Source organism: Branchiostoma lanceolatum, chromosome 5 (genome assembly GCF_035083965.1).
Source record: "Branchiostoma lanceolatum isolate klBraLanc5 chromosome 5, klBraLanc5.hap2, whole genome shotgun sequence".
NCBI lineage: Eukaryota > Metazoa > Chordata > Leptocardii > Amphioxiformes > Branchiostomatidae > Branchiostoma > Branchiostoma lanceolatum.
This window is the reverse complement of record NC_089726.1, coordinates 14,579,383-14,596,529: the sequence shown is the minus strand read 5'-3', so window position 1 is coordinate 14,596,529 and position 17,147 is coordinate 14,579,383. Positions and strand designations below refer to the sequence as shown.

The window sequence follows — 17,147 nt, the reverse complement described above, 5'->3', positions numbered from 1 at the left end:
GTGGTGTGTTGTGGTGTGTTGCTGTTATTTGTGGTGGATGCAGAATAGAATGTCTGACGAAGCTCATGCCCACTGGCCTGCACAGAAAGTACTAAAACAGTATGCACTGTAGTGTGCCAACGGTGAACCTGAAGTAAGCCACTGACAATGAAAATCATTAATGAATCACATTTTTGTATGTCCTAAATTTCGCATCTAAGGCCTAAGGTACATCTTTCTTCTTTTTCCTCAGACTTAAACAAGTAACGTTACATGTATGTGATATCTAGAACTTTTCATGTAATGTAAAATAGGAACATTTTATAATTGTGCAGTTGTACATGAGATGTAGATATTTGTAAATGGTATGAATGAGCTCACTGATTAAGTAGACATACTAGCAGAAGAAAGGATACCCAATTGATTGTAGACAAGGAGGTTAAAGCTATTGAGAAGTGTACAAGAAGTACTGTTTAAGATGTAGATAGATGACAAGTCCTGGTCGGCCCAAGGAAGTCCTGCAATCAAATCTTACGGACCCTCTGTGTGGTATTTACGACCTCTAGTGATCTACATGTAAACTGCAGCTATCAACCCATGACTGCCAAGGGGTTTTGTCCTGTATATTATAAGAACCAATCCGGGTATTTGAAAATGTACAACGTAATCTTGAATTTTCCCAATGACACGTTGTTCCTTTGTAACACTCACAGAATCCCATTGAATGATGCCGTTTGACCCTTAGCGTAACCTGGATTGTCCATCATTGGTGGGCGTCACAGTTTGCTTTTAAGTGCCTTTCGATATTGACCTGAAAATCCTTTCGTTTGCGTCCTGGAGACTTTTTAGAACATGCACGGCACAGCGATTCCATTGGCCTGATTGTTAGTGCGAATGCCCTGTTTCAAATCGGATGCCAGTTTCAGGTGGAAGGCATGGTCTGCCATCTCCACACGTGGCGCGTACCTGCCGACGTCATAAGCAGACGACTTCAGTCCTTTCTGAACGCGCTCACAAATGAAGGTATCCTCCTCCTGGACTTGGTCGCTCTCTGCCAAGCTCGTCTGGACGAACTCCTGCAGTTCCGCCTCTCCCATCGTCTGTGCGAAGTCCTCGGCGAGCCAGTAGTCATAGATGACTTCTGTCGTGTCGTGAGTCAGCGGCAGTGCGATGTTGGTGTCCAGCCAAGGCCCGTACCTGTTGATCATCAGGTTGGGATACACGCAGCCGTAGATCGAGGTCTTCCCGATCCGTTGTCTCGTCATGGACTGGTCGTCCTCCCCGCTGCCCGAGCACGTCTGTACGGAGAACAGGTCCTGCACGTCTGTGCGGTAGGTGTCGATGCTCAGGTTGGACGCCAAGTTCCTGTGCAGGTACTCCACGTGGTACCCTCCGTCCAGGTAGTTGTCCAGCACCACCTTCCAGTTACAGTTGACGTGGTACCGGCGGCGCTCCACGAACCGGAGCCCGGAGGTGAAGTCGAGCTCGTCCAGCTGGTCCTTCAAGGACGCCACTTGGGTCTCGAATTCAGTCCCTGCAAAAATGCAATTCGTGAATGGATTGGTAGTGTAATGCCGTACATGTAAAAGGACCTCCAACGTGAAGTCTTCAAGTTTTAAACTCTAGTATACTAGTAGATAGATCAGCACAAGGATATGCATACGCCACAGCCCGGGGTTCGTTCGTTCGTTCAGACTCTATTAGTGTCTGGAACACGGGACCCCCGTGTTACGTCGCTTGCGAAAGACGGGTACAGCCCCGGCCGAGCTACTCTTCCCAGGATTGAACCGGGATCTCCCAGTTATCAACTTATTATTGGAACCAGGAGCTCAGCTGTGAGGCTGCTACCAATTCAGCCAGTACGGGCAACTCGCCCAAATGTTGATGATGAATAAGCCATTAGAACGGAATACCGTTTTCCTGTCCGTCCGGACGTACAAGGACGAGCGGGCCCCACGCCTTCACCGCCATCGGCTTCAGCCCGAAGTTCCTGGCGGAGAAGTTCTGGATCCCGCGGAGTCGCATGGCCTTGGTGAGCCTGCCGTCCAGTCCGTAGGTCCAGCCGTGGTAGCAACAGGTGAAGGCGTCGGCCGTGCCCTCGTCCTCCCCGGCCAGGATGGCGGCGTGGTGCCGACACACGTTGAAGAAGCCTCGGAGGGTGTTGGACTTGTCTCGGACCACAAGGAAAGGTTCGTCACCGACAACCCCTGAAAAAAGTAGCAAACTTTGAAAGTGACCGTGATTTTTTACCGTTAGAAAAAATATACATGTCACTGCTGTATAAAATAAGTAGCCTGAGTGTCATCCTGTTTCAGTTCCAGGCTCTGCCTTCACCAAACATATCATTTGGTGAAGATAGAGCCTGGAACTGAAACAGGATGACACTCAGGCTATATAAAAGAAGGTGAGTTTTGATTTTTTTTAAACTCGAAGTCTAGTCGTCACCTGTGAAATATTGTCCCGGTGAGGCTACCTGGTCTGTCCGGCCCACAGCCACCCAGTTCCACTTGAAGACGGTTTGCTTCTCGAGTCCGTAGATCGCGGGGTCTGTGAACCTGTAGTCACGTCAGGACATGGACGTTTTTAGTCCCATCAATGCCATGGTCATTGCCACTGGGCATCGTTCCAAACTGATGGCGCCATGCTTGGCCGCATTGCGGATTCTAGTGCCAATCCAAATGTGTACTATGATGTACTATATCTCCTTATCCCTTATGTTGCCAAGGGGCCAAGGTTGCTGAACATAAACAGTAAGTACCGATTGATTTGTTATTTGTTACAACAACAACAACAACAACAACAACAGAACGCAACATTAGGTTCTGTGCCAAACTAACTTGTGAATGTTATTCATCGTGAGCGCAAACTTCAACGTGTTTGAAATTGTATTTCTCTTCTGTTTCTATATTGCAGGGTTCGCGTGGACATTGTTGCATTGTTGCAACTAGCTTCTTTAATATATGTGCCTTGAATATTGCGATGTTGACAGAAGGCGGTCGCACAGTACAGGTGCACTAAATTAAGTTCCTACCGCCTCCCTTTACCTTTTCTTTAATCATTAACCGCCGACATGTCGTTGCTTATCGCTGTCAACAGTACTAATATGTATACCCTGTGATGTCATTTTTGGTTGCTGAACGTAACGTAGCACAGTTTTATGTCATGTAGTAAGCCACAGGCCGTAGTGCCATCAGGTTTGAACAGACTGCTGATCACAAGATTCAAGAACAAGGCAGAGCTAGAGGCGTAACCCGCTGAACTCTGTTTGACTCTCTTCAAATGTTGACCCGGAGGCGAAGCCTAGTGACAGCTAAGTGTGTTTTATTGGGGGCACGGGTCAAGGGTGGATGTTTTTCTGTTCTTTTGGTACGTCTTATATAATAAGTCTTATATGACGTTTTTAATCATTTCTCAATGTAATCAAAATAATAATAAGGTGAGTAGAAAATTTGAACGGAAAAAAGGCCTCCATAAACAGTAATTGAGTAAACTGCATAATACAATACTGTCCATTGGCATAATCAAAGTCAAGTCAAAGCTTCGTCTCCATCGCTTATAGCACATAAATTAAAAGAGAATTAAAACATAGATTCTTGTCGGGATCTTAACTGTTACTGAACGTGTCAATTGAACGTGATTTGATTTACTAGATAGATTACCTGTCACCTATGCAAGGTACCCATCATTAGTCATTGCAGCACTCAGCTTTGCTTTCAAGCAGAAACTACGTAAAGATGGAGCTGACAGGCCTAGCCAAGCATATCCTAACATTCGTCACACTGTAGGTATACTTTGTAGGCCGTGACAAGTACTGATTTTCCTTTCTTTGCCCATCGCTAGCGTTACTTACCAACTTGAAGGGGGAGTTGTCGCGCGTTCGACGGGGGTCTCCGTGCAGAACTTCTGAACTTCCTCGGCGACGTACGCGTCTCTGACGGACGGAGCCACGACCGAGCTGCGGAAACGTCTTCCTGCGAAACGGAAAGACACCAGGACCGTTTTTCTGAACATGACGCCGTTTCTAATCGTTGCGACGTCACCAGCTGTAGACACCAACACTGTTTATCGACAGACTGCCAACACTATGGGTCCAACTGTTCAAGTCAATCTCGCGGGAAAGCGCGTGATTACCCATCGGTTTCGTCATTGTGTACTTTGGAGCAGGGCCTTGGCTCGTCCGGAATGGACGACTCTGTCACACCAGCAGTATGTATCCTGGAACCATAGTTATATTTTCCATCTTATGATACATGCACGGGAGATGTGTGCATATATTCAAATGATCCACACATGAATCCAAGCCAAACGCTGGCTCAGGCTTGTTTTCCCTATGTTTTTGGTTGTTGTTGAGGCGTTTTACTTTGTCTTTCTCAGAATCTGGCGCTAAACCGGTGGGCTAACAGAGAGAAGTGCGCACTGGTGTATGTAAGACGATCCGGATAACAAACGTCTGCTTAGAGACCAGTATGGTGAAGCTAATCGATGCAAGAATGCAAGGCTAAAGTTGTGAAGGATGTATGTCAAGAGCATAACTCTAGAAACCTTTGATGAATCTTCGTGATTTTCGGTAACGTTAGGTTAGTAGCGGTTGTAAAAACGAAGTTCAAGTTCGAAAAAGGTTCACCTGGCGTTTTCCTACAGTACTGCAGTGGACTTTGTATGTTTATGTGTTTGAATGTAGACAATATAACTCAAGGAACTGTTGATGGCTCTGTATGATTTTTGGTGGGTGCGTAGCAATTGTGGAAATGGAGGTCAAGTTCAAAATTGGTCCTGGCATTTTCCTACTGTACTGTAGCGGGCTATGTATGTATGCGTATTTGTTTGTAGACAGCATACCTCGGAGCTGTTGATGGTTGTGCATGATATTAGGAGATGGGTAGGTTTCTTTTAGGGAAAGGTCAAGTTTGATAATGGGCCTCCTATCGGGTACCTTAGATACTGCAGCGTAGCTTCAAGGTTTGAGGTCAAATTTTCTGCAAGTGCTACGGTCATGATTTTTCAGTGGTAGATAGTTCATGCCACATAAAGTAAGTTGTGTACGTTTGGGCTTGACGGATCGTCATGATATGAATACCTGGATACCTAATTTGCCTAATCAATGGAAAAATGCCATAACTCCATAATGATAAATGATTGGGATTTCATGCTTGCAGCATTTAGAAGTTAAGTAGACATTAAGTAGACATTATCAGACATAAATCATGTCAATGAGGGCCCCATTGTGTGTGTGTGTGTGTGTGTGTGTGTGTGTGTGTGTGTGTGTGTGTGTGTGTGTGTGTGTGTGAGTGTGAGTGTGTTTGTGTGCACGTGTGTGTGAGAGAGAGAATATGTATGTGTTTGCGTGTGAGATCAACTGAAAGCTTGCAGTTCGTGGCCAGAACTTTATTTGCAGTAGTGGACGTTTCATCGTCAGGTACATTACAATATGAATGAAAACTAAGCACACAGGTAGAAAAAAGTCAGCATTGCTATTGATGAAGGGAATTTTCCTCTAGATGCTACCTAAATAGATGGATTCTTTTTGCGCCATGTATGGAAGACTGGGCCGTGACTTAAAAGCTTGAAGTATGGCCCTGTGTAACCCGCCAGAACCAACTCAAATTGAGATGAGTTCACCCAAAACCAGCATGCCATTAATAAGGTTCATTATCATAATTTACCCAAATGGCTATCTCTGCTCTAGATTAATTGATATATCGGAGCAAGACAACGACAGGCATGATTGTTATACGTAAAACCTTTATATGTATTCTTCATTTCAATGATGTTCAAGTATATATAAATCAACCCGTATATCGGGGAGGAATCAAACATACCTTTTCAAACGTCAGTTGTTGGACCACAAATGAAAATTCTACATAGCTACTCTGGGCTTCAGGCAATATAATTTCGAGTTATGTCGTTCCTTGCTTGCCATAGTCTGACTATGCCATAGAACGACAGCCTCCCCATTTTGGGAGAAGATGTGGGAGCATCCCAAGTGGGCTGGCATGTGCGAGCCTTGGACGGCTGAGCTGAGCTGTCCTATGGCTTAGGAGATCACTAGTTCTCTATCTGGGAACTTAGTGTCTCAAGAAACTAGGGCCCTCCATGGTGCCCCTAAAGGCCGGTCTGGCCACGCCAGGCTGTGTCGCAAGACGTCACGTAACACGATGTCGCATTATGCAACAATTACAGAAATTCCCACAATTTCCCAGACTCTTCTTGCCCCCCCCTCAATACAAGGTTTAATATTGACTAGAATTCTAATTTGTTATTGCAAACTCGTGTTTGGTTTCCCCAGCCCCACCTACACCCCCGCAAATCTTAACACTACCTTAAGAGCAAGCATCTTTCGTTCGTGGTTTGGACACCAAAAATGCCATTTGGGTAAATTATGTTCATGAACACCTGTGACACAGGTGAGTGTAATTAATCTGAATGTAATAATTGACTTCTTGAGAAACTATGAAGACTGGTCAGGACATCTATCAATCAATTTGATCGTAGGCAAACTCCCATGAAGAGGCGCAGTAGCTGGCGTGAGGATACAAAAAAGAGACATTTAAGCAAAAACAAAGAAATAGTTCAAAGAAAAGTATTCTTTATTCAATGCTTTAGACATAAACAAGAAAGGGAGGTAATAAAAAGACATCTACTGAATCTCATTCTGTCATAAATGCTACTGCCAGAAATCTGACAAAGGAACAACGTCCAAAGTGTACATTGAAACGAACTCTCTCGTGCTTATATGCATTCACACTATCACTTAAGATATAAAACCTTATTTCAGTTAACATTAAATATTTTGTTATTTGTAACGCTTCTACATCTCAACATCCAAAAGTTTACTGGATACACACAAGTTGATTACAGATGCATGCAAAGCATGGCCACCTTGCGAGGTTTCTCACAACAACAGCAGAGCGAACGGATAACTCTACTTACAATAAGATACAAAATATATCTATTTATTTAACACATCATTCTCTCACTGGCCTATTGTAATCCTTTAGATATGCAGATATGCACATGGTTTTCCGTTATGACACTAGTACAGACTGACTTGTCCCTCTACACTATGATTCATGCCAATTTAAGATACACTGTCTACTTCCACAGGATGTATATTTCACTTGTGGTCCAGACGCAAAATAGACCATTTGGGTAAATTATGTTGATGAGCTTCTGTACCACAGGTGATCGTCATTAAGCTTGAATATATCTATTATCATTCTGGTAAATTATGAAGATTTTACAGTACTTCTTTACAGAATTTTTTTTCCAATCTACTCATATTCAAGTTTCCATAAGAAATAATGACAGATATATTTATACCGTATGAAGCTCATGGGAATTCATTTTACAGTTGTAAGATCATAGAAATACGGTATTTCGATGTTTTTACATCTGTAAAATGGACTCCGCGTGAGCGTCTGCACTGGTCCGCGCAGCAGGAGGAAGATGTCGGCTCTGTGATTCTTCGAACTTCTGCACCCGGTCCCCCCCAGCAGAGGGAAGATGCCGGCTCTGGCCGTTACCCAGACAAGCTCGGCTCTGGCTGTGGGTTCACCTAAGCTCGGCGACCAGCACTGCAGAAATTGGAGAAAGGAACTATAACTCACATTACCATAGTTTTAAACATCATTTACTACTGACATTAGACAATAAGTAAACATCCGTGACACATTCACGACCAGATGATGAAACAAACCTTGATAGAACAATAACAACAACAGTAGAAGAACGAAAAAAACCTCCTCTCCCCTGCCTCATGATATATTTACTAAACGAGCCAGTATTAAACTGTTCTGGTATTAAAAAGGCGCCGCACATCCTTGAAACGTAAGGCTGACAACCACATACTGTTCTAAACATACAAAATAAGACATCCACAACAACTGACATTGCATTAGCATTGCATAACTATCGATGTATCGACATAATAGGAACAACAAGATACATAACGTTACCTGCATACCTGGTCCTCTAAACTTGCACCGAAAAGCCGCGGAATCGAGAAATCCTGTCTGAGACGTGCACAGGTAACACACGTCTGCGGACTCACCTGGGCTTAACGTCAACAAACCTGAACTATTTGACCTTTAAGCTTAAGTTCACTAGCTATGGTACCTGATACACAGATAACGTCGCGGTACGTTTGACGTACTGTCAAACACGTGACGTACTGTCAAACAAGTTTGCAGATGACTCTCATCTAGTATGAAAGCTCACAAGCTAACTCTAATATTACGCTTCTCTTGGACTTTTTTCTAACGTTCTGTCTCCTGTGTACTAACCTACATTCTCCTCCGATCTTGAACACAGCTACATCTATCCATATTCGTAAACTCAACGGGCCACACCCGAACGTAACACGGTGTTAATAAAGCGCCGCCAAGTGACAGGTGTAGATACTGCAGCCCCTGACCTTCATCCACCGTCACATTCGGGCTGCACCTGACCGTGACACGACCATGCTGAGGCGCCGCCTAGTGAAGGTATCGCAGCTCAGGAGTGCCCAGTTGAGATAATTAGGTACAAGTACAGAATCAGCTAGAACCCAGGAGAAGGCATGCTGTCTGGTGATTCAAGGTTTTATTGCATCAAAGTTTTAACTTTCATTTTCCTAAAAATTAATTACGTCAGACAGACAGGTAGTTTTGTGAAACACTACAAGTGAAACCAACTCAATTCAGTTCTCATCTATCCTTAGTCTAACTATTGTGACGTTGGGGCACCACCGAAGATCAAGCAAATAGTTGTCTCCATCCTTCTCGATTTTCTGGTTTTCTTAATGTTTCACTTTGTGTCATGCCTGTCCATTATCTGATATCATCCTCACATCCGTTACCTCCTCCTTCCTCCCTGAACGGTTCATTGTATGATAGTTTTAGCTGGTCCCGATGTAATCCATAGTCATAGATAATGTGTCACTTTCAGTTTTCAGTATTTCCTTTACTGAAAGAGATCTATAACCTTCGAAATAAATCAAAAGCTAACCTATTTATGCTATGTGGCTATCTAACCAAAAGGTCAAGGGATAGGGGACGTGTGAGCTAGTGTAACTAATAGTCCTACTAAAAAGTTTGTTGATATCAATTGGTCTTTTGTGAAATATACCATCATGACAAAGAAAATAGAATGCCTGATTAAAATCTTTGAATACAAAATTGGTTTATTTACAAAAACCTATAAATGAGGATTCTTGTAGAACAGTAAACGATATCGTCAACATGTCTTCATAGAGAACAGTCTTCAAACAGTTACTAATAATGCATCATACTTCCATGGAGAACAACAAAACAAAACTCGTTCCCAGGATTTCAAACAATCTGCTCTTTCCCAGCGCAGATATTGATGTACAAGTCACCCTACAAGGGAAGACTTATAATAGCACCCATCTTAACATGTTGATACAAATATAACTTAAGTCTTATTGGACGGTAGTGTTCCAAGACGAAAATGGCAGCTATTATACAGCAGTGCATGTTTCGGGCGGACAAGTCAACTCCACAAATCTGTCCATGTTAGCAGGAAGACGTTATGGAATGTTACATGTGAGTGGTAACTCCACATTGTACTCAGATGGAGCAGACGCTTCTAAGTGAATGGTTTGTGGTCCTTAACAGCAACTACATTAGTAGGAAAATGTCTGAGCCACTAAATAAGTTCAAAGTACATAAAGAACACATAGTTGTCAAAAAAATGTAATACCGAAGGGATGTTTCTGTTGTTAACCTGTTCTTTCAACAAATGATTCGACAGGTTTGTGGATTCTACTCTAGTAACAAAAGAAAAATGCAACTTGGAATATCCTTGCCACAAATCCATATCAGAAGCAGTGTCCATGGACTACTGTCCGATGGTAACATGCCATGTCATTGCCACTTTATATCACAGCATAGAACTGCCAGCTACTGATCAACAGCTTTGGTGCTTTCTCAATCAAGGTGGTGCTTACACCCGAGGCCACATAAATAGTGTGAGTCAATACTTTACCCTTATGTTTCTGCACAGTAACCTCGACTATGGGAGAAACACTCGCTTGACACCTACATTGTGAAGATCTGCTTCCCTAAAATCGATGTTTTTCTCAGCATTTTTTGTTGTTGTTAACTAAGCTCTTCTCTCTTCCCAACACATTGCTTTTTCTAACAATGTGGAAAGAAGCCATGGTAGCAATACTTTCTTAACCAGAATCCTTCACACCCGTGCTCTTTTAAGAGCACAGGGATATGAAAGATACACATACATAGTCATACATGTTCATCACAAACAGCATATCTTGTATCAAATGGACTGCAAACACTGTAGTCCCTTATTTAACCTTGAGACTGAATAATGTCAAAAACATCCCCTACACGAAGTCTTTAAGTAGTAGTGACTAATGTAATAAAGATAGAAGCCATCATCAAACGACTACTAAAGTTGTAAAAAAAAAAGAACTATTGGACCGCGTTTCCACAAAATCTCTAGACCATCCTGAGCTTTCTCCCATGTACACACGTTGTAAGCATCCTGACTTATGACAGACTCTCGAAGTGTGCAATCACAGTCTTCCTACGTCTAGTATAAAATAGCATTTCTTTTGTAAATAGCCGTAGCACACATATCGTTGTCTTGGGTATCATGATTGAGTGGTCAATGGGACAGGGTTTTGAAAGCTCCAACATACTGATGTTTAGATATACATGTATGTTAAACAATGTGCACATCTAGTATAATATCACACCATCTCTGTTCAACATGTTTTCTAATATTCTTAATCATCTTTAGTTGTGTAACTATAATGTAATTTTTCACATTTTGTAAAATTTTCCATAAAAGTCATTTTCATATCAGACCACTCTGAGTTTGTAAAACACAAATCGTAGAATCTGTAAACAAATAAGATGGTACTATTCACAAACTGAGAAGCCCGAATATTTTTTCCAGAACACTTTTAGGTCTGTTACATGTCTTTTGTTTTAGACTGTTGCAATAACACTTCTCTATTATCTGAATCATACATGGCTAGTTGAGACATTTGAGTGCAACATGGACATTGAAACAACAAGGGCTTACTAACATTACCCTTAAGGTCTTGAGTATGTTATACATAGCTTATTGTTTTACAACATATTACACATGAGACAGACAACACTATAGTATCTATGTGAGAAGCTCTTGGCAAGAACATCCGAATCACCAGTTTCCACCTCAGTCATCTGTGCTTGGAAGCCAAAATGCCTAAAAAAAAGAAGAAAGGTGTTAAAAACTTAGCAGTAGACAACTTTTGTCCAAAATCTTCTTTAATCTTGATACAGATTTGAGTTGTTAAAGTTGTAAAATAACTACATGTATAAGCTACCTATATTCTAAGTTCAGTCTTCAAATATCATACATAACAGCAACTTTTGAAGTGTGCTATCCAAAAGAATATTTACCCTTCTATGCGTGTCTCTGTCCGTTTTAACCACAGGCATGGCTACTGTTTTCAACAATGTGTATGAAATATAAAATGCCAGGATACCATACATACCATGTTAGTGCATGCACTGCCCATCATCATGAACTTGGGGTTGAACTGCACACACTGTACCGGCCCCGGGTGTTTAGCATCCAGAACAATAGTCTTACTGCCGTTCTCATTGTTCCACACGTGGATCTTACCATCCTGGGAACCTGGAAACATGTAAGAAGAACAGTTAGGAACAAAATTGTACTGTAAATTCATTTACTTTTGCTGTGGTTTTATTTTGTGGTAGGGCCACGCCAATTTTATTTGTTGATTCTCGGATTTTTGCCCTGGGTGACAGGGCAAAAAAAAAAGTAAATAAAAAAAGTTATGCAAATAGTCTGGGGTGAAGATAAGGGTTTACATAACATAAAGAATAAGAGGATTATTCAAGTTTCAGCTTTGTATGGCTCATGTTTTGCAATGCACCCCTTTCTTTGATCTAGTACTATAATTCCAGTAACAAAATTACCTTTTGCCATGTAATATATGGATTGATATTGAAATATAGTTTTAATAAATGAAAAATTATAACTTATGATAAAATGTGATCACACTTTTTAGGTATGTGCAGGCCTTAATAATCTATTAGGTTGGTATTGAGTTTTACAACTGAACAAATAGTAAAATCGTGAGTAAAAAATTGTGAATGGGAATAGGGACCCAATTTGTTTTTAAATGGGAAAAACAGGAGAGGCTATTCAGAGAAGCAAAAAAAAACTGGTGTGGCTGAGGAGGGAAAAGGAGATTTTAGCTGTGTTACAAATTCGCAGTTGAAACAATTCTGTTGTACAGTAGTCATGCAAGGGAGACATTTGCAGAGACATAAATTTGCACTGCAAAATTTTCAAGACTTACTGTAGTAAAGCATAATAGGAAAAGTGTACATATTGTACATTACATATCCATTGGATACAATCATACTATCATACTAACAAAACCTTCAATGATAAATACAGAAATTCTGCTGCTTTGACACCTAAAATTATTCTATTGAAAGACATCAGTGATATGGATGTCATAGACTATGATACTAGTAGATGAATGTCAATTAACTCTTAATAACATTTACTACCATGAAATATATGTGAATGAGCACAATACTCACCAACAATGGTGTATCTAGAGTCTGGTGTAAATGATGCCTCAATGGAGAGACCTTTCAAGTTGGTATGACCCTGGAAAATAAGGTACTTGTCAGAATTACTTACAAAAACTGATTCATTGACCTATTTAGTATGTTATGGGTTAACATGTGGCGTCGCGGTGGCATAGTGGCAGGGTGTTTGGCCCCAGAACCCAGAGATACCGGGTTCGAATCCGGGGTTCCCTGATTTGTCCCGTTGACGTTGTGCCCTTGGGAAAGGCACTTCACACGACTTTCCCCACTTAACTCAGGTGAAAATGAGTACCTAGCTCCAGTTAGGGACGTCCCTCGGATAGGATTAGATGGAGGTCCTGTGTTTGAGGAGAGCCACACCTCAAGCACGTTAAAGAACCCAACACACTTATCGAAAAGAGTACGGGTCCTTCCCGGTGTGTGTGGATCATATAAATCTGTCCGGATATGCAGCTTGTACTCTTCAGTACAAACCTGGTGTGTTACGCCTTGATGCGGTTTACCGGGTATGCAATACAAACAAACAACATGAAAAAAAAGGGTTTCCATTCATGTATCAAGTAAATCTTCACCTAAAAGTGGCAGTCTAAAGTGGAAAATTCAAAAAACACCAAAAGAAGACCAAACTGTAGCATGAGAAATACTAAGTTGTGCCACAAAGATGAAAATTCATCAGCCCATTGAAGTGTATACAACTCTATGAGGAGACACTGGTTCCAATGAACATGTCTTTTAACCATCTATGATTTACAAAGGTTCTACATCTAAAGGTTCTACATCTATTCACCCACACATTTGCTACTAAATGTTTTATCCAACTCAGCCCACTGCCTCACCATGAACTGCTGCAGGGGCGTGCCGCTGAAGGCGTCGATCAGCCGGATGACCGTCCCGTTGGTGGAGATGAGGATTAGCTTCCCGTCGTTGCTGAACTTCAGGCCTGTCCAGTCACAGTCTTTGTCCTGCTGCAGTCGGAATGTCGTGAACGGACCCTACAAAAAAAAAAGAAGAAAAATTGGGGATAGAAAAACAGTGTTATGATAGGGAATGAAGAGTAACTGTTACAAACCTTCACAAAAAGGGAGGAAACAATTGCAACTTATGTGAATGCACAACTATCATTTGTTCAAACTTCAAAATTGAAATTTCCACAACTTGACAAGCCATATGCAGTTTCTTAAGACACACAGCCCAGACAGTAAAGCTGACCTTGTCAAAGGATCGTAGATCATACAGCTTGATCATCTCAGAGTTGATCCCAGCTGCGAAGATCAGGCCCTCAGGATCAAAGTTGCACACAGGTCTGCCGGGGACGTGCATCAAACCCTGGACAAAGGTGAAATAGATTGAGTTTCAGCATTGTTTGATGTAACGTCCATGTACTGTATGTATGTACTATGTCACACGGGTTAAACATAAATTTCCGCACATGATGAACTTAAAGGATATATAGCAATAAGACTTGCTAAGCACTTAATATAAGTCAAGCATGAAGTTCAATATTTTCATACTCTGGCTTTTATTCAATCTGACATAACATGGACTACTTCTATCCAAAGAATCTATCATACAATCTACAAACTTCCTGTTATCTTGTGACATCTATAAATATACCATCATACAACAAGATGTTTTGTCTAATATCTCTGTCCGTAATTGATTGTTTTGGACTGTTCTTTCTTGACCAGGAAGAGTACATACCTGACAGTTGGGTGATCTCAGGTCCCACAGTCTGATTGTCTTGTCTAAGGAGCCTGACATGAAGGTGTCATCGATGGGAGACATGCACAGGGCCACCACTCTGGAACCAGATCAATTCATCCATTTGTCAGACACTCTCACTAGTAGTAATATACAAAACATTCCATGCAAACCCCAATACATAATTTTAGGTGTTATCCTAAGGTAGAATAACCAGGAAATTGAGTAACAGAATGGGCTGTTTATAATAGATAGATATAGCGTAGACTTACTTTTTGGTGTGTCCAGGGAAATATCTGATATACTTGTTGTCATGCAAGGACAGGTATCTGATGGTGTCTGTAATGGGGAAAAGAAAATAAGAAATGAGTGATTGTTCTCAGCGTGGCTTTTTTTTCAACTCAGATCAAAGCTCTACACTTTAACAGTTGGCAGCTGTCTTATAAAAAATAAAATAGAAAATTTACCATGACACGTACACAGGTCTCTTGGTAACTACTTGGGAAGTAATGGATCTATACAAAATGAACACTACATCACTGTAAGACATATACAGATTGCTAGTCCTTAACAAGTTTAGGCACGACTTACCATCAATCTTGTTAGAGCTGTAAATGACTGTGTTGGCTGCATGTGTGAATCTGATGAGATCAACCCCATACTTCTTACTGTACAATGTTCTCTTGGGTCTGTAGATAGATAAACACAAGAACAGAATAAATCATACGAGAATAATAGTGCCTATGAAACAGTGCCTGTGTGAAAATTAGTGATTGTAAAGATGGCCATAACTGTTTAAAATATTCCCCGTTAAAACTAATAATCCAAGAGGTACCACTTTTATGGGAAATCCTTGACTGACATTTCCTTCATACTTCCAAAATCCTATCTTTATCATTCCTACTACAACACACAATGCATTTGAAATTATCAACTTTCCCCAAATTCAATGATGTTTCTGGAACTACTCTCTTTTTACTCTCTCGTTTTATTTGTTTATGAATTTTGGGCCCATTTTTTCTGACCTTTAACTTGAAGTGCATAAACCAAAGAACAGCTGTCTCTGCCAGTTAGCTTCCAATTTCATCACAACAGTTGGAGTGTCTTGATTGATCATGACGAGGAAGTGACCGTATTTGTCATTTTCCTGAGAAGTCCATACAAATTCAGTTTTGCTACAGATAGCTAACATGTCCAATTTCCCAATAAGTCACTCATGCTGAAGCTACAGAATAGAAGGAAATCATCCCTAACTGTCCAACGTACAAGTGTAGGATATAAATGTATTTATATTTCAATGAATGAAGACTGACTAATGAACATAGTTTTTATCCAAGAAGTAAGGAGTGAACCATTTACTATGTGAGAATTAAAATTTGTTTGACTTGAATCCAATGACATGTGACATTATATAATCTTACATTATCAAATTGGTCTGTAGTTTTGCATTACTACTAGTATACAGTAGCAGGCCAATGTCGCTAAACGGTTTCTTTTTAAAAATATTTCTATTTGTATGCTGATCAAAGGCTGGTTGGACAATTAAATTCATCAACATATCTTGTAAGAATTATTCTGCTTCATTTAATATTTTTCCATCATTGCCTCACAGCCCCTCACTTCAACTTTCCCTCCCAGAACGATGGCCCCATGGGATATATTGTCTTATTCAATCAACCTGTCCCCCCTACCATCGAATGGTATAGTTCAAGCTATCCGATACATATGCAAATCAGCCATCTCCATCAATCTGGCTACGGCTCAATTTCTGAATAAATAGGGGAATTTAAAGAAAGAAAAACTATAGGAAATGTTAGAATATCGTGTTACTGTAGTACATAGTCAGTTACAGGAATTTCCATCCGGACAAAACCTCAGACTCCGTGGTAGAAAATTCCACCTATCTGTCTTCTCCACGCCGCATCGGCCCTTGAAAAACCGGACTAATTTGCATATCAATAACGGAACCACCGCCTTGACATCAAACTTACCAGCAAATATTACAGACCTTACTATTCATGCAATACTTTTGTTTACTTACCTACCATAACACAGATCACACTATATAGTAGAAGTAAGAATCTAAGATATCAGAAAAAATATTTCCCCCATAAAAGTATCCCCCTTTATAACATGGCCGCGTCCATTTTTCAGGTCCGCCATGTTTGCTCTTTTTGAGCGCCAAGCATGCAGTGATTTTTTGTGGAACGAATGGCGCCGGAAACCAACCGCCCAGGACAGCACCTGGTGCGGACTTACGTACTTTCCCTCCTGACAGTCGTATATAACGATAGAGTCATCATCCGAGCTGGATATTAGTGTCTCTCCGCTTGGGGCGAAGTCCAAGCTGTTGATACGGTCGCTATTCTCCCTGAACACTTTCGCCACCTTAAAACTACGCAGAGTCCCATCAGTCAGCTTCATTTTGGCGACAAATTTGTGCCCTGGGTTCTTTACAGCATGTAGAGAGAGATATTTTTGTTTGGGGCTGGGTGGAAAGGTAGAGTTAGTGGAGAATTTTTCACGACGAAATTTGTTGGGAGCCGATCCTCCATTTCTTGCTGCCTAATGATCACGTGATAGGTGACGTCACCGTTGCGTGGAATACCTGCACGAAATGCACCCTGGGTCAGAAAATGGCGTCTGCTACAGGTAACAGCTGCTGCACGGCATGATTTCATTTATTTGGCCAGAAATCAACTATCTATCTCACAATTACCCTGGTGCCAATGCAGTACTGTAGCAGAACATTCCAGGTACTTTAAATAGCTATTAGTCTGACTGCCGTCTCGTTGCAACATAATTTTATTTTATCGAAGAACCGCTGCACTGTCGTGCAAGAATGCTGTTGTGCAGCACGATCTG

General features: G+C 41.3%; 2 protein-coding genes across 3 annotated transcripts; both read right to left on the bottom strand.

The window, feature by feature from the left end:
• Positions 1–726: 726 nt before the first annotated feature.
• Positions 727–4,101, bottom strand: LOC136435354 (uncharacterized). The gene is made up of 4 exons (XM_066428788.1): positions 3,830–4,101; positions 2,425–2,534; positions 1,893–2,186; positions 727–1,513 (listed from the first exon to the last, which is right to left on the bottom strand). The coding sequence occupies exons 1-4, from the start codon at positions 3,988–3,990 to the stop codon at positions 825–827; spliced, it is 1,254 nt and encodes a 417-aa protein (XP_066284885.1). The 5' UTR covers positions 3,991–4,101; the 3' UTR covers positions 727–824.
• Positions 4,102–9,113: 5,012 nt separating this feature from the next.
• On the bottom strand, positions 9,114–16,706 carry LOC136435353 (WD repeat-containing protein 82-like). 2 transcript variants are annotated; one of them, XM_066428785.1, is made up of 9 exons: positions 16,546–16,706; positions 14,874–14,971; positions 14,555–14,621; positions 14,283–14,382; positions 13,791–13,907; positions 13,418–13,573; positions 12,570–12,639; positions 11,486–11,628; positions 9,114–11,193 (listed from the first exon to the last, which is right to left on the bottom strand). In XM_066428785.1, the coding sequence occupies exons 1-9, from the start codon at positions 16,704–16,706 to the stop codon at positions 11,164–11,166; spliced, it is 942 nt and encodes a 313-aa protein (XP_066284882.1). In that variant the 3' UTR covers positions 9,114–11,163. The 2 variants fall into 2 exon arrangements, with proteins under 2 accessions (XP_066284882.1, XP_066284883.1); XM_066428786.1 differs by having other exon boundaries at positions 16,542–16,656.
• Between the last annotated feature and the right edge of the window lie 441 nt (positions 16,707–17,147).

What these genes read in the sequence shown, in the direction of transcription:
- LOC136435354 (XM_066428788.1), bottom strand. Translation starts at nt 3,990, where the DNA reads ATGTTCAGAAAAACGGTCCTGGTGTCTTTCCGTTTCGCAGGAAGACGT. An exon ending in ACAACTCCCCCTTCAAGTTG is followed by an intron (nt 2,535 to 3,829) that starts GTAAGTAACGCT and finishes ACGTGACTACAG; the next exon opens with GTTCACAGACCCCGCGATCT. An exon ending in ACCGGGACAATATTTCACAG is followed by an intron (nt 2,187 to 2,424) that starts GTGACGACTAGA and finishes TACTTTTTTCAG; the next exon opens with GGGTTGTCGGTGACGAACCT.
- LOC136435353 (XM_066428785.1), bottom strand. Translation starts at nt 16,706, where the DNA reads ATGAAGCTGACTGATGGGACTCTGCGTAGTTTTAAGGTGGCGAAAGTG. An exon ending in TGAGATCACCCAACTGTCAG is followed by an intron (nt 13,908 to 14,282) that starts GTATGTACTCTT and finishes ACCTTTGTCCAG; the next exon opens with GGTTTGATGCACGTCCCCGG. An exon ending in CTCTAGATACACCATTGTTG is followed by an intron (nt 11,629 to 12,569) that starts GTGAGTATTGTG and finishes ACATGTTTCCAG; the next exon opens with GTTCCCAGGATGGTAAGATC.